This window comes from Equus caballus, chromosome 1 (genome assembly GCF_041296265.1).
Source record: "Equus caballus isolate H_3958 breed thoroughbred chromosome 1, TB-T2T, whole genome shotgun sequence".
Lineage (NCBI taxonomy): Eukaryota > Metazoa > Chordata > Mammalia > Perissodactyla > Equidae > Equus > Equus caballus.
Genome location: NC_091684.1, coordinates 92,645,626 through 92,671,829, shown reverse-complemented (window position 1 = coordinate 92,671,829; position 26,204 = coordinate 92,645,626). Strand labels below are relative to the sequence as shown.

The following is a 26,204-nucleotide window of genomic DNA, read 5'->3' as shown; positions in this document are numbered from 1 at the left end:
TAAAGGTAAAAACTTTAATTATATGTGGCTTAAAAATAAACATCTGGGGGCTGGCTTGGTGGCATAGCAGTTAAGTTTGTGTGCTCTGCTTCAGTGGCCTATGGTTCGCGTGTTTGGATCCCAGGCACGGACCTACACACTACTCGTCAAGCCATGCTGTAGCAGTGTCCCACATACAAAATAGAGGAGGACTGGTACAGATGTTAGCTCAGGGCCAATCTTCCTCACCAAAAAAACCAAAAAATCTCCCAATTCCTAAGAATAAGATGCAGTTTGAAAAGTAAGACAGCAGACTGAGAACGATGAGTACGTTACAGTCCTAGGACTCTGCCACTAACCAGTCACTTAATTTCTCAAATGTTTCATCTGTAAAATTTATTTTTATCCATTCAACAAGGATTTATGAAGGCCTACAATGCATGAGATTTTATGAAAACAACAAAGAACAGGACAGATATGATCTCTGTCCCACTGAAAGGATTAAACAAGCAATGATAACAAAGTAGGGTAGGCAGTACAGTAGAAAAAGTAGAGAGCGCTAAAGGCGCATGCCCGATGGCACAAACCTGGGAAGTACCCTGGATGCCTCTTTGTCAACCTGCCAATCCAGTCCTTCACCATCACACTGACTTGCCCTTCAAATGTCTCCACACCTCCACCTCCACCACTACACTATCCAGCTACCATCCTCTCTTTCCTGGTACATTACAGTAGCCTCCCAACTGGGTAAAATCATTGTACTCTGGCCCCTTTGCAACGTGGTTCCCACACTGTAGTCAAAACAAACTTTAGAAAATGTAAATCTGAGCAGATGTACCAGCTTCCTCCCATCCCCCCATATCAATTCCTTTAATGACTTCCTCCTATTGCGAAGGATGGCCTACAGGCCCCCACCTACTTTTGCAGCTTCTCCTTTTTCTTCCAGTGCTACAGCCACACTGGTCTACTCTCAGTCCCTGGACATGTCGTGTGCTTCTCTCCATAGTGCCTTTGTACATGCTGTTCCCCCTGCCTAGAATGCAATCACTTCTCCTTTCCTCCTTGGTAAAAACTCCTCCCTACCTTCACATGCTTAGTTCAAAAGTTATTTCCTCAACGAAGGCTTCCTTTATTAAATTATATCCTTATCTAATAGAGTGTCACAATAATGTGTACCTCTCCTTTATATAACAGGTACATACAGGCTGTCATAGGAAATCAGAGAAATAGCAAACCTATCCTGGCAGGATCAGAGCTATCAGAAACAGTGATACGTGAAATGAGCCTTGAAGGAGGAACAAAAGCCACATGGAGGAGAGAAAGGCACGGAAGTCAGAAACTGGCCTGTCCTTTCTCTTGTACCCCAAGGCACTTAACACGCTGTGGAGAGACTGTAATTGCTCATTGTATATTTGAACTAAACTGACTAAATACTATTCTCAAAACAAACTTAGCTAATGCACCGATTTTGAAAAAGAAGTTAAAAACATGCCCCTTACAACTGGTATTTACACAACCAAACAGGCTATGATATAAAATGGACAATGTTGCTGAGATTTTAAAGAAATTCTCTTACAAAGATGACATCATTTTTTGTTTGTTGCTACACTCCTCCTTAGTGTTGATAATGGAGAGTACTATATGTGATAACAAAGATTTTCACTGATATTTTAATGTTTGAAAGGCTTAAAAATATAGCCCAAGAATTACTACAGTCTAAAAGTAGTCTTACATTCAAATCATCTGCTATGCTTTCATTTACCAAATAAATAAAATAAAACACAATAAATGTACTGAAGTGGCTTAGTTTTAATAAAAATTTTTATTAGGTACTAACCAGCTGACCTAGAATTTTTCTCATCTTAAGAGAGAAAAGCATTCTACATTTCAAGAGGCTAAAAATAACGCTCTTTGGATGACAATTCTGCGTCACTGCAGAGAACTGTGAATCTATCTCTCCACTGCCTTCTGGAGTTGTCAGAAAAGTAAGTGGCACTTGAAACCATGACACTCTAGTAGCAATGAGCACAACTATCACCAGATCTTGGTCTCTAAATACCATTCTCCAATAAATCTTAAGTTCAAGTTTCCTTGGAAAAATGGTTGATTCCAAAGCCGCGTCATGGAAAATATAAGATGAGCCTGAAATATCTTGTGATGCCAGAAAGTTAGAAAATGCTCAAAACAAATGTTGGGGGCTTGTCAAAAGAACACAGAAGCCAAGCTGAAGGAGCCCTAGTGGCCAACGCTAGAATAATTTGAGCAGCAAAATAAATAACAGTGTTAAATTTTAACTGACGGACTAAAATAAATATCCGTAAGTCTATTCTGATATAAAAAAATGAAAAGGGATAGCTCTTCCTTACAATCCAATTAATAAATGTGGAAGGAAAGAGGGAAATAGAAAAATCACACTAAGTAAATACTACAGTAGTAATGTTTGCAGACAAGATCCACCAATGGATACTAAAATTAGGGGGGGAAATGTGAGGCAAAACATTTGTATAGTGTCAACAGATCTCCCAAGATATTTACTGATCCCAAAGGAAAAGATCGTAATTATGCAGTGGAAAACCCAGCAGACATCATCTTACTGAGTCAGGTGATCACTAGTAAGAAGACACATCCACATCATGAGTTCACTCACGTGATGCACTGAGAAGGACACAACATGAGTTCTGTGATACTCCTGCCAAAGTGCATGACTTTACGCCATTTGTGAAAAAATGTCAGCGAAACCCAGACTAAGTAACATTCTATAACTGATGAGCAGTCTTCAAAAGTGTCAAAGTCATGAAAGAAAAGGAAAAACTAAGGAATGGGGTGGAGGAGACTAAGGAAACTAAATGCAACGTGGGATACTTGGAGGATCCTGGAACAGAAAAATACAGTAAAAAACCTGGTGGAATTCAAATAAGGTCTGTAGTTCAGTTAAAAGTATCACACCAATGTTAACTTCCTGCTTTTGATAATTTCACTGTGGCAACATAGTATGGTTACATAGTAATGTGACCATAAGGGTAAAGCTAGGTGAGTTGTACACAGGAATTCCAGGTACTATTTTTGCAACTTTCTTACACGTCTAAAATTAATTCAAAATAAAAAGTTTTAAAAGAAACAACATTAAAAGGGCAAACTAATATAAGTGACACTACTGCAACTTTGAAGACAAAAACAAAACGGCATACAAAACTGTGACTTCGCTCCCTGACTGCACCTCTTACTCTGCACCCTGCCCACACTGTCCCACCCACAGAGGCAGGAGTGGGGATAAGAGGAAGGTAGCGCAGGAGGACATTACACTCAACCTACTGGGAAAGAGGAGCATACTTTGTAGCAATTTTCTGAAGGCCCTCTCCTGACACTAGGGAAGAAAACTCACATTCTACTCAGAGTTGCCAATAAAGATAATTCTCAGGTGGAAAAAGAAAGAGAGGTTTAGGAGGGGGGAGTGGGAGAGAGGAAAAAAAATGATACTTATTTGCCAAGATTTTACACGTGTGTTTTGTGTAGATGACAGAGAGTTATCATTTGGGAAAATGGCTAGAATCTGAAACTTTATCAATACTTTCGAAATGTATTACTTTAGTCAAATAATTTAAGCATTCTTTTATTTTCTTTTTAAAATATTACATGGATAAATTAGTCATGTCTATAAAAAGTTAAAGTTAACTTTCACTTTTGCTTTTCATATTAACAAGTATATTTTTCAAGTCTCATAAGATAGTCAGCCTTGTAACTTTAAACTCATACTTCCAAGAAAGGAGGACTGGTACTTCAGCTTTAACATTGTTTCAGCATACAAATATTATAACATACAACAAACGTTCCTGTGACTAATCACATCTAACAAGTATAAAAACTCCAGGGCACTCAGAGGAGGACAATCCGACAGGGTGGAAAGAATGTGGGCCTTAGAGTAAGAGAGACCTGAGATTAAACCTCAGCTCTGAGACTTACTGGCTCCTGGATCCTAAACAATTTGCATAACCTCTGTGAACATTTATCTCACCTGCAAAATGGCAAAAATATCACTTAACTCAACATATTATAAAGATTAAATTAGATAATTGTACACAAAAAGTTTGGCCTACGGCAAATCACTCAATAAATATTATTAATTCCTTCCACCCTTCTCTATTTCATTGTTAAAGAGGTGTTCTCTGAAAACATACCGATTGAAGTTAATGTCCGGGTAACTAGAATACTCTGATTTCATCTTAGCATTTCGCCGTGGAAACGTGCAGAAGAAAGCATTAGCTAAAAGACTGGCAATCTGTTCCTGTGACATTGTGATGGAATGATTCATCTTCTGTTTCAGGAGTGGTATTGGCTGATAGAGGAAACAAAAAATACAGACAAGATGAGCAATAATTAGTTTAGCAATTTCAAAAGCAGAGGCACCAAATTGCATTTGCTAAATTAAGGCAGGAATAATTTCAGGCCACTCTTAAATCCTTAAATCAGCAATACTGTTGAAGTCAAGGGCAGTTCATCAAGGATGATTGGAAAAATGTAGGTGTTTGACAAACTGCAGGTTTCTAGTCAATAATAACGATAGTGAAGAGAACACAAAACATTACTTATTAGTGAAAAACAAGATTGCTTTAGCAAGTAAGAAAATAAAAACACATTATCTATGTAATGAAAATTAAAACAAAGGACGAAAGAGAAAAAGGCAATGTTGAGTTTAGTTATTATTGCATATGCTAAATTCTGTTCTCACTTATATTAAAGATGGTTGGACACTGTAATTTTTCTATTTCAGTTCTAAATAAAATGACCTAAGGAAAATATTTCAATAAGTGAGTCTTTTCCCTCTAATTCTGAGTAACAATTCACAGACAATTTCTTTATGAGACCCAAATCTAATTTTATTAAAGCAATTAATGGCACATGTGTATACAGATTTATGTTTAACTTGTAAGAAGACAGCCATTTCCTACATAATCATTCCAAATTAAGGAAGATGTAGGACATTTTTCCTTCAAATGTCTTATGTCTGAAATATCTTCTAGTTATATCAATCCGAAATTCACTGACCTTTTACTTTCAGTATAATCCACAGGACCTGAGTACTGTGTTCAGTAGGTTTTATTTATTTTAAATGTTTAAACTACATGTTTTTTTTGTTTTTTTAAAGATTTTTTTTTTATTTTTTCCTTTTTCTCCCCAAAGCCCCCCCGGTACATAGTTATGTATTCTTCGTTGTGGGTTCTTCTAGTTGTGGCATGTGGGACGCTGCCTCAGCGTGGTCTGATGAGCAGTGCCATGTCCGCGCCCAGGATTTGAACTAACGAAACACTGGGCCGCCTACAGCGGAGCGCGCGAACTTAACCACTCGGCCACGGGGCCAGCCCCTTAAACTACATGTTTTTAAAGACATGAGAGTAAAGCCAAAGACCAACTGCCAGTTTCCACATCAGTTGTTAAGTTTCAAAATGGCCCAACATAATATCTAGAGGTGCTTCTCCTTCTCCCTTTCAATAAGACCCAGAACTAAGAATCCTGGATAACTGTATTAATCTCAAACCAGGATGCATAGAGAACAGTTTGATCAACTCTCAGAATCAACACTCAAAAGTAACAGAAAATACACATCACTGCTAGAATAAGAGTTTGCTAGAAAAAGATAAGGTTAAACTTGCATTTCAACTATTTCTCTTCGGAAAATACAAAGGTAAACAAGGGAAATGTAAAGAACTTATTTTCACTTTGGTATCCAAAATTCTCTCTCCTTTTAGGCCTTAGTGATTACCATCTCTAAGAAGGAGGAAATAGAGAGCTCATATTGATCTTCTTTACCCATCCCACACATTTATTTAAAACCCAGCAATGAGTTTAGAAAAGGTGACAATGAGTCAATGGCTTAAAGCAAACTGTTACTTGATTTTAGTAAGAAATGAGTTTTTAACTACCATTTACCCAGTTATCTACAAAAATGATTTTAAAAATTAATGGTGATATTTTTAGGCTTAATGGACTTTAAACATAAACATTTCTTGTCCTCCAAATAACCAAATAATATAATTTTAAATAGAATAAACGATTTCTGTTCTCTTGGTGAGGAGAAATGCCTGAAAGCTCCTACTCGGGGAAAACTAGAGATTGTAAATCTTTTCATAAAGTGCTCAGCTAGATGAATAAAATAAATGACTGGATAATATGAACCAAGATCTTTCAAAAAGTTCATGTACAAAATTTGTTTCCTTTAATTTCCTTTTTATAAATCTAAAATTTACTTTTTAGATTTGGCCTAAAGAATGTTAATGTGATAAATTCATTAAATAACAATATATACAATTTAACTCACCAGGAGGAGATAAGACATAAATTACAAAATGATGTGCTAAATACGATTTGAGCACTCCAGGACAGATTAACTTTGGCTGGCAGAGGTAGGGAAGGCTGCACAGGGGAAGTAAAAGTTAGGCAGAGCCTAAGAGGTAGTGAGAAACTTTACTAGGTAAGGGGAAAAGCAAGGAGGGAATGGGAAAAGAATGAACACAAAACATAATTAAGCAAATAACGTTCAACATAAACAAGAAGAGGATGAGTTTTAAAATACATTTTCCCTGCCCAATAGAAAAACTTATCTCAGATACAATGCACTAATGAGGTGAAATAAAATTGGAAATATGACAGTAAAATACTAAAAATATGGCATGATGAAAAACATTCAGTGGTTCTCAATTGAAGGTGGCATGGCCTTCAGGCACCTGGACATGTTTTTTAGTTGCCCCAACGACTGTGCTTGTGGGTTTTGGGGTGTCTCAGTGACAGACTGCAATGTGTGGGACCACCCAGAAATTGTTCACCCAAAATGTCCCTAGGGCCCCTGTGGAGCAACAGTATTAGCAGAACCCTGGATAGCCTCCATGTGGCAAGGAGACAGCCCCGTGGCCCTGTGGTTAAGTTCAGGTGCTCTGCTTCGGTGGCCCAGGGTTTCACCAGTTCAGATCCTGGGCGCAGACATGGCACTGCTCGTCAGGCCATGCTGAGGTGGTGTCCCACAAAGCAAATCTAGAAGGACCTACAACTAGAATGTACAACTATGTACTGGGGGGCTGTGGGGAGAAGAAGGGAAAAAAAAAAGAAGATTGGCAACAGTTGTTAGCTCAGGTGCCAATCTTTAAAAAAAAAGACAAAGGCAAATTCAAACCACTGTTGTGAGACGCATGGGAATAAAATTATGAAGAACAAACCAACAACCTCTTCAGGTGGTTTGAAAATATGTCCACACACTCTTTGACACTCCTTCCTTTAAGAGGCAGAGCCTAATTATCCCCTCCTTGAGTGTGCGCTAGATTTAGTGACTAATTTCCAACGAAAAAAAAACAGTGGAAGAGAGTGGGTACCCTCAGAAACTATCGTAAAAAAGGCACTGCCATTTCCTTGCTCTCTCCTTTGCGTGGCTTGTTTTGGGGAAGTTAGCAACCCTGTCATGAGGCCTTGCCCACGGAGAGGCAGATGACAAGAAATTGAGGCCTTCTGCCAACTGCCATGTGAGTGAGCCAGCTTGGAAGCGGCTCTTCCTTCTCAGTCAAACCTTCAGAGGACTGCAGCCCTCGCCTACATCCTGCCTGCAACCTCAAGAGAGACCCTGGGCCAGGACCACCCAGCTAAGCTGCTCCCGAATTCCCGACCGACAGAAACTGTGAGATACTAAATGCCTGTTGTTTTGAACCACTAAATTTTGAGATTGTTACATAGAAATAAATAATACACTCCAAACAAAATGAAATAATACCAGATCTTTTCTTTCATTTTTTAAAAGTTAATAAAGTACCAAGAAAGCTCACTTGTTATACAATATACCGCTTTGGGGGAGGGGGTAGGGAGTGGGCAGTATTAAGCCATTTTCAAGGTAAAATGTTCTAAATCCATTAGAATGTTTTGAAATAATGGCCACTTTTTTTTAAGTTAGAGATTGTTTAAACAAAAAAGAGAAAAAGAAATGTGAGCAAGCAAACATCAACAGTGTAAACTGAAGCTCAGAAATTGAATGCTGCATTTTTAATGTCCTTTTGCAGCCTTCTCTCCAGCCTCTAACCGTTTCTTTAGTATAGCAAAATCATCATACTCTGGCAAAAACTGTTTCCCTTCTCTCTCTTTGACCTTAGCCACCAGAGTTTAAAGGAAATTCAATTCTGAGTCTCAAGGAAGCTACTGAGGAAGAAGTTATTTCCACCAACCTGGGTGCAAATATTTGGCAGACACAGTGCAATTTTCACCATATCAGGCAAAATGGACTGATATAAATGTTGAGCTTCTGCTTCTTCAAGTACCTGAAAACCAATAAAATACGTTATTGGTGAATAATTACCAACGAACAAATGTTTGTTATGAAATTAAACTACATATCTGCTTTTCGTAGGATCCCATAATAAAGCACATTATCAGCATCATCAAACATGTACGAGCACATGAACAGGGTGCACTAAAGAACTTACAAACTCATTTCCAAATGTATGTAATTCACCTTAATGCCCTCTGAAAATGAATTAAGCATCCCAAATATGAAATATCTCTCACGTCAGCATTCACAACGAATAAAACACTTGCAAATGAAAAACAGTACATTCTGCCCTTGGTTACGTCAACCAAAAGCTGCCAGACCACCAAGGACTTCTGAGACGCCCTCAAGGACCCATCTAGCTTCAACAGTCTGAAACTTAAACAAATCACCATCAAAGCCACACTAATTATTTCAGACCATATTATGTGTGTCAAATCTAACCTACTGGGTACTAAGTCTGATGACCTTACACTTTTCCATTTCCAGGCACCCTTGGGAAGTTAAAACCACAATTCCCATATCATAATTTAAAGTACAACAAAGATGACATTCATGGTCCATTTTTGTCTTCTATAATTTCCCATCTCCACAAGGCTTTCAAAATTACTTTGGGCCTTTTAATCCAATTTCTCTCTAAACACCAGGGTTATTCCTTTAAAAGTATTGAAAATGAAAACACTCTAATTTAGAGATACTACATACACAGTCAGGATCAAAGTAAAGCATTTATCTATCTGAAATCACATTTGAACTAGAAGAGGTCTCTACAGAGAAAAGAAAACTGGGGCCAAGGAGGTTATCTGATCATCCTAGATTGAGAAGGTCAATTAGCAATTAAATCAGAACTAGAACCCAAGTGTTCTGGCCTCTACTAAACGGCTCTCCCCACTTTCCTTTGTGACCAATGTTTGGGATTGATGAGGATACAGACTCTTTACAAATATCTATAGACTTCCTTTGCTATCAGGAGCTAACCTGAAATAAAAGAACATTCATTTGTCTATCTGCAGCTGGATGGGGTATGTGTGTAAACAGAAAAATTAACAAAGATAATTTACATTCACTCTGATTTTCTTTTCCCTTCATTCCTGTGGGTCACTTGAGCATATTTTAAAATTTCATTTTTATTTATCTAGAGTGTTTTTGAGTACACCTCTTTGAACAGATTTTTTTTTACTGGCTGTTCTAGGCATTACATTATATATAACTTATCACTGTTTCCAGGGGTCAACTTTTTACCAGCTCCAGTAAAGTACAGAAACTTTACCTTTCTTTAAGTTCCTTTCCCCTCCTCTATTTATAATATAATTTTATTCAATATTTCCCTATATAGATTGAGAACCACATTTGACAGTATTGTAATTTTTTTAAAAAGTGAAAGAGAAAATGTCAAACATAATTTAGAATACTCAAGAAGAAAAATTATATTTTTACTCTTTCTCTTGTTCTTTATTCCTTCCTGATGTTCAACGATTCCATCTTCTATCGTTTCCTTTGTTTCAAGAAATTCCTTTAGGTTGGGTGGTTAAGTCAATTACTACTTAATAAACAAACCTGATTATAAATCAACATTGATTGTGCACCATTCCAATCTGGAATTGGTCTTTTCTGATCCTCTAAGCCATTGTTCTGGCACTTTCAGGAGAAAGAAGTAGTTCATCTATTAAGCAAGTAGGTAGCATATCTTCCCTCTGTACAATGGAACTATGAATTCAACGCATGTATCGTAGCCACTCTTTGCTTTGACATCCAGTGATTTGGACTCTGAAGAAATCCTTCATGGGATGTGTAAATCCTAATCCGGAGGGTAACACTAAGTGCTAGACCTTGTAGAATCTCACTCAGATATGGCCACACTCCTGTCTCTGAGGACTTCTGCCAACGGCATATGCACTTTATGTTCTGAGTAGGATCCAAGCTACTTCCCTAGCACCTTGGCATAATAACTAATAAAAAATTTTTTTAGTTTCTGGTAAAAAGTTATTTCCAAACTTACTTGACTTCCTTTGGACATTCTTTTGGGACAGGTCGACTAATGACAAATTCTCTTCCTTTCCTTCATCTGAGAATGCCATGGTTCCCTTTCATTCTTGAAGGATATTTTCACTGGATATGGAATTCTCAGTTGACAGTTCATTTCTTTTAGTCTTTCAAAAATATTGTGCCACAGATAATTCTAACATCTGTATCTCATGGCCAGCATCCGTTGATTGTCTTTTCTCATTTCAGTTGAGATTTTCTTGGTTCTTGGTGATGAATGATTTTTGATTGAATCTGGTTATTTGGGGTATTATAAGACTTTGGATCTTATTTAAATCTTGTTTTAGCAAGCCTTCTGTGACAGTGGAAGGGGATAGCCACCCCATTATTGCCAGTTAGGAGTGGAAACTCAGATTCTCTAGTCCACCTTTGTTGGCTCCCAGGGCAAAGAGTGGGAGAGGCATCTTGATACTGCTGGGTGGGTGTGAGAGTTCAGGCTGCCCACCAGGCCTCTGCTGATACCACCCTGGTGCAGTGTCTTCCTGAGGGCCCACAGACCCTAGCTGGTCAGTCTTCTCTCCACCTTTCAGAGTCTTCTTACGCTTATACAGTGTCCTGTATTTAGCAAAAGGGATAGGGAGAAGTGTCTATCCAAGCATTTTTAACCTTAAGACATTTAACCTTAAGTGTCTAAATAGGCTGACAGCTTGTTCTCCTTTGGGTACCTGTCCTTGTCTTTTAAAATTGACATATGAGTAGCTGCTGCCATGCTTTGCTGACTGTCACAAGCTTTAAAAGTTATTTATTTGATAAAATTTATTTATCTGATGAAACGTTACTACACTGGACTTCACAACTATCAGCATTTCAGACCTATGTCTAATGTTGCTTTGGAAACACAAATGAAAACATAAAAAAAGTGATCCAACTACTGTTTGAGATGGAATGCATAATTTAAAGAACTAGCCCTCTCTTATGCCCTCTCACATATTATTAGTATCTTTATGTAACCTTACTTTTTACAAATTTACTATTTATTAATCTCTAATTTATTAATCTCTACAATGCAAACCCAGATGTAAGTAGCAAACATTTTTAAATGTAAATCATTTCTTAACTTTAAGAGAGGGAAGAGCCTTAAATAATAAATAAGCATTTATTTATAATATATATATTATGTTATTATAATGATGATGATGATGATGATGATGAAGAATAAGCATTTACATGACGGTAAAAAAGAAAGTTTCATTAAATTCTCCCACAAGAAGAGCCCTACTGGATAGCCTGCATAATTACATGTAGCAAGTGTTTCTGTGCATATGTCTGTGCATGTGTGTAGATAATGACCTTTTATTCTAGTCCCAAAAATTCCTTATGTGTATATTTCACCCAGAATTGATACAATGAGTTTCAAAATTATAATGCTATTTTGCCCTTTTCCTCTCTTTAGACTACAGATCTGTTCATTCATTCAATTGGCCAGTAAACAAATATTTGAGTATCTATTATGTGCCAGACACTGTGCCAGGAATGAAGACAGAACCATAAACAATCACAGCCGTGATCACTGACCTCATGAATCTCACAGCAGAAAGCCCTGTGCTCTTTCTGTGACCCCCCCAATACATCAGCCCAACCTTGAAGGATAGTAATTACTGCAATCTCGTCAGTGACCATGGAGAAGCTATCTTTCTTTCTCCTATCAGCAGAGAGAAACATGGACAAACCACTAAAATCCAGTAACTAAATTTGTCAAATGTCAGAACGTTATAAATAATTTCAATATCTAGAAGCATACAAACAGAAGAGTTTACTTATTTCTTCTTTCTTAGAATACTTGATCAACTAAAACAATCTGTGACCTATGCTCTAATACTAAAGACATAATCATACATTACTAACTGCAGTACCTGACAGACGGAAAGTACTAAATATTTACTACTGAACTTTGAGTGAATAAGTGAAACCTATAGCTGGTAAAATCAGAAAACTAGTGTATTTTAATAAATGAGGACACTTCCATAGATCTGCTTCTTCAAACAGTTCATAGCAAACAGCTTTTTTTGGGCATATGTGAGGAAGATTGGCTCTGAGCTAACGTCTGTTGCCAATCTTCCTCTTTTTGCTTGAGGAAGATTGTCACTGAGCTAACATCTGTGCCAGTCTTCCTCTATTTTATGTGGGAAGCCACCACAGTGTGGTTTGACAAGTGGTGCTAGGTCCAAGCTCAGGATCCAAACCTCCGAACGCCAGGCCACCGAAGCAGAGCAAGTGAACTTAACGACTACGCCACTGGGCCAGCCTTGCAGACAGCTTTTAAATAGTGACCAATCACAAATCAACAAATACAATAAACACCTCAAGCCTCTACATTTTATCTATTGGTGTAAACCTAATTAGATACTGGTGAAATTTTGAAAAGTTACTAACACTCTTCTTTAATAGGAATTTTCAAAAAATTTTATATAAAAGATATAGAACATTAAATTTTATTAAACAATTTTCAGGAGCCAGCCCGGTGGTGCAGCAGTTAAGTGTGCACGTTCCACTTTGGCGGCCCGGGGTTAGCCGGTTCAGATTCTGGGTGCAGACATGGCACAGCTTGGCACGCCATGCTGTGGTAGGTGTCCCACATATAAAGTAGAGGAAGATGGGCACGATGTTAGCTCAGGACCAGACTTTCTCAGAGAAAAAGAGGAGGATTGGTAGCAGTTAGCTCAGGGCTAATCTTCCTCAAAAAACAAAAATTTTCAATATGAAAAGTATATCACCCCAAAATCTAAATAGGGAAGAGGAAAAAACTCATAATCCTATGATTCTGAAGTTAATATAACCATTTCAGTGTTTGTTACACTTAGGTGTTTGTTTTTCTTCTCACACAGAAAAAATCACTTGAAATCATGTTGCTCAAACAACTTTGTATATTTTTTTCATCTAATATGACAACAAAGAACTGGCCACTTTGCTATATAGTCTTCATAAACATCACAAGAACCAAAATGTTTTTTAACAAGTGATGCATTTTCACTGTAGAAAATTAACATAAACAAAATGAAAATAAATATCACCCATATACCCACTATCAAGATATCCTGCTAACATTTTGGGATATATCCTTCCAGGCTACTATCTATTAAAGTTTGCATCTTGTTTTCATTTACATAGTGGACAATTCCCCATGTAAATAAATAGAATCCTACATCACCATTTTTTAATTAAGGTTATGAAAGTTAACATCCTTGTGAAATTACAGTTGTACATCATTATGAGTCATGTTGTAGGTACACCACTTCACCCCTAGTGCCCTCCCCCCACCCCCCTTTCCCCTGGCAACCACCGATCAGTTCTCTTTGTCCATATGTTAACCACCACCTATGAGTGGAGTAATACAGAGTTCGTCTTTCTCTGTCTGGCTTATTTCACTCAACATAATACTCTCAAGGTATCCATGTTGTTGTGAATGGGACGACTTTGTCCTTTTTTATGGCTGAGTAGTATTCCATTGCATATATATACCACATCTTTTTTATCCAATCATCAGTTGCTGGGCACTTAGGTTGGTTCCATGACTTGGCTATTGTGAATAATGCTGCGATGAACATAGGGGTGCATGGAACTTTTGGAATTGCTGATTTCAGGTTCTTAGGCTAGATACCCAGTAGTGGGATGGCTGGGTCATAAGGTATTTCTATTCTTAACTTTTTGAGGAATCTCCATACTGTTTTCCATAGTGGTTGCACCAGTTTGCATTCCCACCAACAGTGTATGAGGGTTCCCCTTTCTCCACAGCCTCTCCAACATTTGTCACTCTTGGTTTTGGATATTTTTGCCATTCTAACAGGTGTAAGGTGATATCTTAGTGTAGTTTTGATTTGGATTTCCCTGCTGATTAGTGATGATGAGCATCTTTTCATGTGTCTATTGGCCATCCATATATCTTCTTTGGAGAAATGTCTGTTCATGTCCCCTGCTCATTTCGTAATTGGGTTGTTTGATTTTTTATTGTTGAGTTGTGTGAGTTCTTTGCTACATCACCATTTTTAATAGCTGGGTATTATTCTACCATTTGGAAGCACCAAAATTTATTTCCCCAATTTTCTAATGATAGATTTATAGGTGGTTGTCAATTTTCCACTATTATAATTACCATTGCAATGAATATCCTTGTACATGCATCTTTGTGCATCTGTTTGAATATCTCTACAAGCGAAAATGCTGTATCAAAAACCATAGGATTTTTTTTTAAGGCTTTTGCTGTATGCTGTCCAGTCACCTTCCAGAAAAGTTCTATCAGTGGATATTCTGGTGCTGTATAAGAAAGTATTCAACTCCATTCCTTACTAATACTGTGCATTCTCACATTCTTGTTATATTTGCAATTTGATAGGCTAAAATGACACTTCACTATTATTTTAATGTTTCTTTGATTACTAATGATGTTGAACTCTTTATTCCCACGTGTTCAAGCCCTTTTATTAAGAGCCTTTAACCCTTTTCTTCTATCAATTTTTAAGCAATACGTGAATGCATTCTTGCCTTAAAAATGTCAAATAATCCAGATGAAGTCAAAGCTCTCCTTGACTACAAATTCCCAGTTCCAAACAACTTCTCGGACATAAACAGATGCATGTCTCCTTCTCAGACTTCTTCCAAACATTTATATATACGTGCATGCAGAAACTTAGCTGTTTTGTTAATTTTTTAACTAAATGGTATACTATATTTTCCTGCAACTTGTTTTTTGCCTTAAGAGAAAGCCTTAGAAGTCTTTCCATGCAACAGAATGATGCTATACAGTATTCTGTAGGATGGATGTACAATAATTTTTTAACTATTCTCAATTGATGGTAAGCATTTTTCCTAACATGAAAAATTTCAAAAAATACTGCAAAGTGAAAATAACTATACAATGAACACCCAGATACTCACTACAACTAACATTTTACTACATGTACTTTTGTCACATATCTATCCATCCATCAATCCGCTTTCAGTGCATTTTGAAGTAAGTTGGGGGCAGAAGTACATTTCACTTCTGATCACTTTAACCTGCATATAAATATAGTTTAATATTTGTTTACAGGTGTTTTTCTTTTGAGGTAAAATTTACACTCAATGAAATAAACTAATCTTAGTGTATCATTCAATGAGATTTTACAAATGCATTCACCTGCATAACCCAAATCCCTATCAAGATAAAGGGTATTCCCATCACCCTAGAAAGTTCCTTCATGCCCCATCCCAGCCAACTCCTGCCCCTACACCTGAGAGACTACCATTGTTTCAAAATCTTTTCTACCACAGGTTAGCTTTGCCTCTTGTAAAACTTCATATATTGGAAATATATGATACACACTGTTTAGTGTTAGGATTTTCTTTCTTAGCACAATGTTTTTGAGATGCATCTATGTTGTGTGTATCAGTGATCTTGTTCCCTTTTATTATTTTGTTTTATTGTATGAATATACCACAATTTGTTTATTCATTCTTCTGCTGATAGACAACTGGGCTATTTCCAGGTTTTGGCTATTATAAGTAAAGTTGTCATAAACATTCTTCTTCAAACACAGGACTTTTTGTGTACACATATTTTCACTTTTCTTGGGTAGGTACAGAAAGCAATGGAATTAACGGGTCATATGGTAGGCACGTGCTTAGTTTACTAAAGAACTGCTAGACCTTTTTCCAATGTGGTGGTACCATATTACACTTCCCACAACAAAGTATGAGAGTTCTAGTGGCTCCACATCTCTACCTACATTCAGGTGTCCTAGTTTTAGCCTTTCTAGTGCCTGCATACTAATATCTCATTCTAGTTTTAATTGGTGTATCCCCAATGACAAATGATACTGAGCACTTTTTAATACACTAATTGGCCATTTGTATACCTTTCTTTGTGATATGTCTTTTAAACTTTTTTTGCTCATTTTAAAATGAAGTTGCTTGTCTTTTTATTTTGAATTGAGTTCTTGACATATTCTGAATACAAGTCCTTTATCAGATAAATGTTTTGCAAATACAGTCATATGGCTGCATAATGGCAGTTCAGTCAACAACGGACCACACAGATGGACTGTACACAATGATGGTGGTCCCATAAGATTAGTACCATATAGCCTAGGTGTGTAGTAGGCTGTACCCTCTAGGTTTGCGTAAGTACACGCTACGATGTTCGCACAACAACGAAATCTCCTAACGAAGCCCTTCTCAGAACATCTCTCCATCGTTAAGTGACACATGACTGTATTTTCTCCGTCTTTAGCTTGTCTATTTATTTTCTTAATGTCTCTTGATGACAAATTATTTTATCTATTATTTTATTGTATATGTATTATGTATAATTCTTTTATGCATTTTATGTATTATGTAATTATTATTTTTTTCTTTTATGGTTAATGCTTTCTGTGTCCTAAGAAATCTTTCCCTACCCCTAAGTCACAAAGATGCTTTCTTCCAGAAGCTTTATGGTTTTGGCTCTTGCATTTAGTTATCTTCTATGTATGTGTGCAAAGAGTTGATGTTCATTTTTCCCCCCATAAGGATATCCAGTTTTTCCAGCACGATTTGTTGAAAAGATGTCTCTTTCCCCATTGGATTGCTTTGGCACCTTTGTTGAAAATCAAATGACTGTAGAATCATAGGCCTACTTCTGGGTTTTCCATTGATCAATTTGGTTCTTACACCAGCATCACACTCTATTAGTTTCCCTGGGCTGCCAAAACAAAGTACCACAAACTGGGTGGCTTAAAATAACAAAAATTTATTCTCTCACAGTTCCTTAGACTAGAAATCCCAAATCAAGGTGCTTCCAGGATCATGCTCCCTCTGAAGGTTCTAGGGAAGCATACTTCCTTGCCTCTTCCTAGCTCCTGGTGGCTACTGTCAATCTTTGGGGTCCCTTGACTTTTACACGCTCTCAACGAATAGTAGCTACTATTATATTGATGATACGTATTTTACCCTCTTGCTTATTTAACATTTTACTACAGTTAAACCACTAATTATGCATCAAGACTTAGTTCACATCTCCTTGTGAAGTCTTCCTTGACTTTGCTAATTGTTCCTTCCTCTGTGACTCTATAGTCACATGCACATACCTGTATTACAGCACTTATTATGGTTTATTGTAATTATTTATTTACATGTTTTTCTCCTCTCCTTCTCTAATCTGTGAAACACTGCAAAAGCAGGGACGGATTTTATACATCTTATATTTCAGTACCAAGCATAGATTTAGTACTCTTTATTATTTGCTGAATAGAGTTGACAAAAATAAAAAACATTACATTTTATCCTGAAAGTATCCCTGGAAAATAGGAAGCATAAGGATATCTGGAGACAGCTCAAAGAAGGTGAAGCGAGTTCCCACATTCAAACTTCGTGGCACACATGAGGACTAGATGCCAGGGCTTTCCTTCCCAGGTTCACAAGGAAAGGCATTTTAGAGAATGGAGCACAGGCCAAGAAACTGCAAGACTACAGTTAGAGAGCCAGATCTGCATTACTCTCTGTATTAACATGGAAAAATCCCTGAATACTTTATTTCCTCATCCATAATAAGGATAATTCTAACTCTGTTTAACTTACAGTTATGAAACCTCAGCTATAACAGTATTTAATGAATTCTAAAGCCCCCACATACAAATGCAAACTATTAGTGTCTAATGGCCAGTAATTCACCAACTTTCTGGAGCCGCCTCCTTCTTTCATCACCCCCACATCAATTAACTGCCAAGTCCTACTGATTCATCCAGCAGGACCTCACATATTCATTACCTCCTCTTCATCACCACTAAGCTCCCCTGACTCAGCCCCTCATCCAGCCTCATCAAGATCACCACAATGAGCTACCTGCTGCCCTGCTGCCAGCCCACCTTCCATTTCTGCCCAAGTACATCCTGGGGCGTCCCTGTTCCACTTGAAACCTTTCAATGGCTTTTTGTTGCCTTTTCAATACAGTACCAACTCCTTGAACTGACAATCAACCTATGTGGCTCTAGATGCTTGTCTAGTCTTATTTAGTGTGCACACACGAACACACACACACTTTCTCTTGTGCATTTCAATAACAGGTAATTCAGCAATTTACTCTTCTCTAGAACTCCCCTATGCTTCCAGATACAATTTGCACTACCCTAAGAACATCTTCCTACTCAACTCTACAACTTGCCTAACGTGTTAATGTCTTGCTTAAACAACACGCTGCTTCAAAGTCTATCCAAATGGACTCACCAGCTAGAAGGTAATTCTCCCTCTTGTAGTTTAACTGTACTTTTTTTTCACAAGACCCTTAAGGCTTCCTGTTTTATGTTGTGATTATTTATGGACATGCCTTCTAGTGCTTAGTAGAAGTTCCTTTAAGACAAGATTTATATTGATTCACTATGTCTAGAATATTAATATTCGTATATGACATTCTCAATAAAAATATTTGTTAAAATAAATGATACTTTCTATTACACTTAGGTAATTTTACAAAGCTCATCCTCTTCCTCCTCTCCACTGCTTATCAGAATCTCCACTGCTTAGGACAAATACTAGAGGTTTGTCGCTTTTTTTTTAAAAGAAAAGTAAATTAAACTGCATATGGACTGAGCTTTCTATAATATACCTAAAACTTATGGGGGCTACCTCTAGAGCGTCCCAAGTCTGAGAGACAGGTTCACATTTCAAAAATTACACAGAAACAACATATGTTGGAATTATTAAGATCTTTCAGACCAACCTATTCTTCAGGCATGTTTTTAGACTACAAAAGTTAAACATTAGAGAAAAAAAAACAGTTACAGCACTAAATTATGTAAGGATAAAAAATCAACTGGAGAAGGTGAATGTTTCTAACATTTATTTGTGTGCGACTCAGGCTGACGCTTTGAAGAGAAGAATGTGACAGCCTACAAGAAAACAAACTCACTCATTCCTCTTAATTTCTGAAAGCTCATGCAAGTCTGACAAGCCAACCACAGAGTGATCTCTCATGTGTATCACCCATGACAATTATGGCTTCAATAAAAATGTTCTCCAAATTTTAATAAATTCCCATTTGTTTTCAAGAAATAGCCAGTCTAATATTTTCATATTTAAGAAGGCAGATTTCACAAATTAGCCAGCTAATTTGTGAACCTAAATAAGACGGTCCAAAAATTTTATCTTATGGCATCAAAAGAGGTACAAAATGAACGTGGCAGCAGAGGGCAAGGTGATATGAAATGCTGAGTGCTCATAGGGGTCAGCAGTGGTGACGCAGGAAAAATGGCTGTGCCGAGAAGCCACCCTGCCTTTCTGCCATCTTTCAATTTGGTTTGGTTTCCCTCTTCAAAGAGCTGTTAAGAATTTCTCTATGAATTTTCAAAGTACTATGACTCAAATCTGGGAAGCACTGATAAAAATCACAGCTCTTTATAAGCATTTGAAATGATTTGTTTTAAGGATAATACAAAAGAGACTCTAAAGTATTTGTCCTGTAACTTACACTGGAAATAATCTGTATCTATCATTATATTAATTTGACAGTTGTTTAATATGAGATAAATCAGACTGCTATAGACACTTCCTTTTCCTCCCCATCACTGGCTGCCAGCAGAAGGAGAAAAAAAGGAGAAAGAGTGCTAAGCATTGGAATCTCCTTTTATTCTTACTCTCCAAACCCACAGCCAACCTCTTACTAGCCAGTCCAGGGAATAGAAGGAGGAACGAAGCTTCAAGAACGCTCCTGCCTGCCCTCACCGTAACTCCACCACCAGTCTCCCCCATGGCTGTTCTGTTTCTCATGACACAACTCTGCACTAGTTTCTCACTTTGGAAAACAAGCCAACAGTGGCTTAAAATTCACAGGCTTTTGTAGATGGGTGTGGAATTTCACTATTATGTTCTCCAAAATCCAAATAATTAACAACTAATCTGGGAACACAACCAATTTAGGAAGAATGCCTTCATCCAGTTCTTGAAACAAAATACGCTTCTTATCGAAAATGGCTACACTATTTCCTACACAAATTTCATTAGATTAAATACAAAGAAGAGAATTCTGTACGTTTATGAAACATGAAGGAAGCTCTTTTCAAGAGTATTTACTGATAATCACTATCTTTTTTCATGTTAATAATAAAAAGCTGAGTATCCTCACCTTAGAAAGGACAAAACATAATAACAACCTCATCATACTCTGTCTCCAAAGAAGAATTTTCTTCTCAGTCCTGTTATGGTAAATGATTGTTCTTTAGGGAATAACCCCACACTACCACAAGGTGTTCTGAGAGGTCCTTCTCATCTCTCACTTCTATTACTGCGTGACTACATGGCCATATCCATCAATCACTTTCGCAAGCACCAGCAAACCACAACGCTATCACATACAGGCCAACAGATATTTTCAACACCGTATAGTCACACTATTATCCATCTTTTATAGACAAGCAATCAAACTCAACATGACAAGATTTCAGAGAAATAGTTAACGGTAATGTAAGTTTCCTAGTCAGAAAAGCAAAAAGGACTGACTTTGTCCAAGAAATATAAGTGAGCAATAATTCCAATCTTTTACCATAGTTTACACTTTTAAATTTAATAAGAATATTTTTTGAACTATAAGATATCCTTTAAAACTACTTATTTTTACTTTTAATTATCAAGATAGTTCAATGATAGCTTCTCACACTCCCATCACTTGAAAAATAATTTGCCATACATACCAAATAATGTGCATACTTATATACTATAGTGCTTAATAATTTAATTCTTAAATTATCCAGTATGAATTAATAATCAATATTATAGTTCAAACTTCACTCATCAATAAGGGTGAAACAAACACAGTTTTCCCCAAAAGGTTTGAGGGCACCCTCTGGTGGCAGATTTGTTGGAGAAAAAATAATAATGCAAGTGCATTGGTAGTTAAAACAAATGCTGTTACAATGAAAATATCTTTTTCAAAAATTGACCAAGTTTTACTCAATAACCCAATTACTTCAGGTAATATACAATCTAGAAAAAATTCTAAATGTGATCAAAGAATGTTGACAAATCTCTGAAGTTCCCTGTGAGATCTGACCAGCAGTAGCTTCTAGGTAGCCAGACTAGCAAGATGTCAGATGCAGAGAGAACGTTAGAGACGACCTGGACCAGTGTGGAGCAGAACTCTCTGCAGTCATGAAAACGTTCTATATCTGTGCTGTCCAAGATGGTAGCCACCAGCCACACCTGTTGACTGAGCATTTGAAATGTGGCTAGTGTGACCCAACAGCTGAATTTTAAATTTTATTTCACTTTAATTAATTTAATTTAAATAGCCATCTATGGCTAGTAGCTACTGTTGGGACAACAGAAATCTAGTCCTACTTGCTACTCCACTCCAATGAAATAGTCCCCAGAGCAATCCAAGGAAGGTTCAGAGGTTCCTAGACATATGTACAGCTGAATGGTACAAATACACACGACTAAATCTGTACCTCTTTGTTTGGGGATTTTTAAATGCACCTAATTTTATTCAGTTGCATCGGGCTACTTTTGGTAACTGCAATTCATTTTAAAATACAGATTAGCTTGAAAATGCTCAAATATCCTTTAGAAATAATTTTGGCTTTATAGCCTACATAAAACTGAAGACATGTGACAACTGATATAGCATTTACCTACATCAAATAAAACAGATTAAGAGCTCAGGCTCAATCTTCTGAGGCATTCATTCTTTTCTTACATGTAGTGAATAAAAAGGTAAGTGGGACCCTGAACTGTGGACTAGCTGAGCTCAAAAATCCAAGAAAGAGAACAGCCCCATAGGTCCAGCCTCTACTTTACACTTAACTTTAGCAGTATGTTGCTGTTTAGTTCAAGCATATATTCAGTGCCCACTTTGCCCAGGACACCATATTGAGTACTGTGAGGAGTAAACACAAAGGTAAAAATGCAAGGTCTCTGTCCTCTAGAAACTTACTATTTTTTAGGGTAAAAATATCATATAAACAGCCATAAGGGTTACGTGTACTGGCCTCATCTTTTCTCTCTACCAACTGCCAATCTCAAATGGTTAACTATCACTTTACTTCACACAAATAGTTCCTAAATCTTTCAGTAAGAGACTATGGCTTTAGACTTACACTTCTGTTTGTTGATCTACTCTCCTTGAATAATCTTGAAGTTAGTTCAAGAAACATTTACTGAGCACCAGCCACAAGCCAGAAAACATTAAGATGCCCTGAAGTAGTTCAGCCTCGTGAAGGATGTAGACATTCCATACACAAGTGATGCATTATTTGGCAAGTTCATGGAGGTATGCAGAGGTACTACTGCGAGCACAGAGAGAAGCTTTGATTAGAGGCTGAGAGGACAGAAAAGAGCTCCTGGAGAGGATAAAGACTGAGCTGAGTCTAGAAGGATAAATTAAGAGCAAGCAAGAGCATGACAGAGAACAATAAGCAATTCAGAGTCATTAGAATACCAGGTTTGGAGCAGGAAAGTGGCAAGAAATGATGCTGGAAAGGTGGGGAGAAGCAAGGCCATGGAATACATAAATTTCACCCAGAGCTGAAAATAGATGAGGTGCCACAGAAGGTTTTAAGAAACACGCTTCAGATAGCTCTCTAAGTGTGAGCAGCACGAAAGATGGATTTGAAGGGAGCAACATTGTACACAGAGGTCAGCTGGATGACTCTGGCAATATAGCATCTGAGTCATGATGACGGCATGGATCAGACAAGTGTGATAGAAACAGTGGTGAGACTCAACAAGTGTTCAGGAAGTAAAATCATTGTGTCTTAATAAAAGAAGCCAACAGAGAGAGCTGAAGATAAGATATGAGTGTGCCCAGTATTAAATGGTATTTAAAGCTTGGCACTATGCGAAGTGATAGGGACATAACAAGGTACAAATCACAGCCTCCTTCAAGGAAGAGTATAGGAGATGGACAAGTAAAAGTCAAGTGACAGCTACACTAAACACTAACAGGCAAGCCAGCATTAACCAGGCTTGGGGGAAGAAGGATGAGGCCAGAAAAGATACAATGACATATGTACCCTAAAGGATAATTCTGTTTTGGACATGCTGAGTTTAAGGAATGGATTAAGACTAGCTTTTCCTTTGAGATAACAAGAAAGAGATGAAGAATACTGAAAACCTAAAATGAAGGAACTCAAAGAATTTACCTTTTAGATGGTCTCAAATCTCTCAATGAGGTGTGAAGTAAGAGCAGTGCATAGGAGAGTGTGGGTGAGGACTAGAAAATAATGAAAAAGTTCAGAACCACAGAGTAAGGAGGAAATATATAAAAGACGGCAAAAAGAACCAAAGGCCAAGTTAAGATTCAATAACACGAACTCTCAGTGAGGCCTATCAGTAAGATTTATGTTTTACTTCCTGCCTTCCTCCCTCCCTCCCTTCCTTTTTTTCAGTATCATCCTCAACTTAAGAGCAAAGGAAGCACATAGCTGGATGCTATCAGAGCTGAAAACTAGCTGACAAGAAACGTCACGAAGGATCTAGATGAAAAAGTAGACTATAGGTACCAGGCTGGACAGGAAGAGATAGGAAGGCAGGAATACATTACAACAGATTACAACTGTTTTGCAAGGTGTGTTCCATGGAATACTAGCTACCAGGGAAATCATAAGCTGTTACACAGAAAGCGGTTCTGTTTATAAGTAAGTTTGGAAAAATGTCTAGTTAACCAAAACTAAGCAGGGTTCTTTACTGTAAGACTTCTCAGAACCATTCCCAGTAGGAGGATATAATATGCAGCATACTAATTTGACCATTCAATCTTTTATTTACAAAGTATTTGAGAAAAACAACCTGGGAAACAGGGGCCCAGAAGAAAAGGGATAGAAGCAGTAGCCTTAAAAACAGTGAGGATAAGCAGAAGAAGAAGTGAGTAGAAAATTAAGGCTACGGTAGGAGAGAAATTCAGAACTCATGATCTTAGAGAAGGAACTGGCCTAGGGGGTCCAATCTGTGATCATACGTGGTCATACAGGTAAACACAGTAGCGGGTCTCACATACAGACTGGAGTCAGACTAGTACATGGGTCATCAACATGAATACCAACCAAAGCTGCCCAAGTTGATGTCAGGTAATAGGGCTGAGAGGAAAAGAGGCGTCAAAGATGGGCAGATAACATGAAAGAGAAAAGGAGATACAACCAGATGGTGAAGGATTCAAAGGAACAGAGGCCAGTGGACCTTGGTAGGTGTCCTCCCTAAGTCAGTGCTTTTAAATGATACCAGATCTAAGGCAACAGGCTACTAAAGCCACCTTTTTCTAGAGGATTTTTCTAAGCTCCTCTTCTTTGTACCTGTAATTCAAATCTTTGAACTTATCAGGCCTCCCTAGCTTTATTTAACTGGTTTCTATGATGATTCTGCCCCTTTCCTGAAACACTTCCAGCTGACCTAACATTTGGGTGTTGTGTCTGACTGACTCAGTTCCTCTCTAGGTGCTAAGCCAAGGGCTGGCTCTGACGGCATGCACCACAGTGCACAGATAAAAAGATGAGACCCACCTCAGCCCAGCTCTACAAGTATCACCCTGGGTGTTCACAGATCTGAAACAGGGTTAAACAATTCAACAATGAACAGAAATCAGCAGCAGGGGGCTGAGGAAAGCAACAACTCCTCGTCATTCTAACAAGTCCCAAATGGGACTTCTCAAATGAGAAGGAAAAACTGCCAATAAGAAAAGCTGCTTCAGCTAAGGTAAGGAAGTTGAAGGACAGGTACTATTCACGGAGAGATTTGAGAGAGATGTTAGAATGGAGCAGTGGTTCTCAAACTTTCAGGTACATCAGAATTAGCTGGGGGCTTGTGGAAACAGAGATGGCTGGGCCTTGCCCCCAGAGTTTCTAATTCAGTGGGTCTAGGTTGAGGCAGAAGAATTTACTTTTCTATCAAGTTCCCAGGTAACACTGTTGCTGCTGGTTCAAAGAGCACACCTTGAGAACCACTGTAGTAGAAAGGGTTATTAGCTCTTGGCCTTTTGGGCTGGATAATTCTTTGTTATGGAGAGTGTCCTCCTGTTCACTGTAGGATGTTAATGGCATCCATGGCCTCTACCCACCAGAAGCCAGTAGCACCTCCCTCCCAGCTGTGAGAACCAAAAACGTCTCTAGGCATTGCTGAAAGTCCCCTGGGAAGCAGAATCACTCATGATGAGAACTACCACAATGGAGTATAGTAGTTAAGAGCTAGACTCCGGAATGAGAGGCACCTGGGTGGAAATCCTGGCTTCGTCACTTGGGCAAGTTACTCCAACTCCCTAAGCCTTGGTTTTCAGTTCTTCATTTGTAAAATGGAAATATTAATAATGTCTACCTAATGCAGTAGTTGTGAGAATTAAAGGAGATAAAATATACTGCTTAAATTGTACTTAGGAAATAGTAAAGCTCCTAATAATAAGCGCTTCCACTGTCTCTACCACAGATAACCAAATACAATGTTTTAGCAAACACTGAGGAGATTATCTACAAGAGGGATCTTGCAGAAGGGGTAAGTCTGAGAGGAGATAGGGCTAAGTCCAGAATGGATAAGAGTTTGCAAGTAAAGCAAAGCTGAAATGGTTTACAACTTAAAGAGTAAGCTAGGAAGAAGGAAAGAATTTTAAAGGGAGACAGAAGTCAACTATGGGGAAAGAGACTGATAAATGGCTGCTAAAGCCAGTAAGCTGTGACAGTAGCACTTTGAACATTCCACTCCCAAAGGAAAATGCCCTTGTGCTATAGACTGAATGTTTGTGTCCCCCACATTCATATGTTGAAACCTATTCCTCCTACGTGATGGTATTTGGAGGTAGGGTCTTTGGGAGGTGAGTAGGTCAGGAAGGTGAAGCCCTATGAATGAGATTAGTGCCCTTACAAAAGAGACCTCAGAGAGTTCCTTTGCTCCTCCTGCCTTGTGAGGACACTGCAAGAAGACAGCCATTTATGAATCAGGAAGCAGGTCCTCACCAGATGCCAAA

The 26,204-nt window shown here is 37.9% G+C and overlaps 1 protein-coding gene across 5 annotated transcripts in view; it reads right to left on the bottom strand.

Moving 5' to 3' along the window:
- The window catches only part of PARG (poly(ADP-ribose) glycohydrolase), a 113,428-nt gene that overhangs the window by 56,835 nt on the left and 30,389 nt on the right, over positions 1 to 26,204 (bottom strand). For all 5 annotated transcript variants that reach the window (XR_011423945.1, XM_001500120.7, XM_005602716.4 and 2 more), the window contains 2 exons: positions 8,175 to 8,267; positions 4,155 to 4,312 (listed from right to left, as the gene is read on the bottom strand). Coding sequence is in view for 4 of the 5 variants with exons in the window: in XM_001500120.7 (XP_001500170.2) it covers positions 4,155 to 4,312; positions 8,175 to 8,267 (251 nt within the window). In the remaining variant the exon portion in view is untranslated. The remainder of the gene's footprint in view (positions 1 to 4,154; positions 4,313 to 8,174; positions 8,268 to 26,204) is intronic.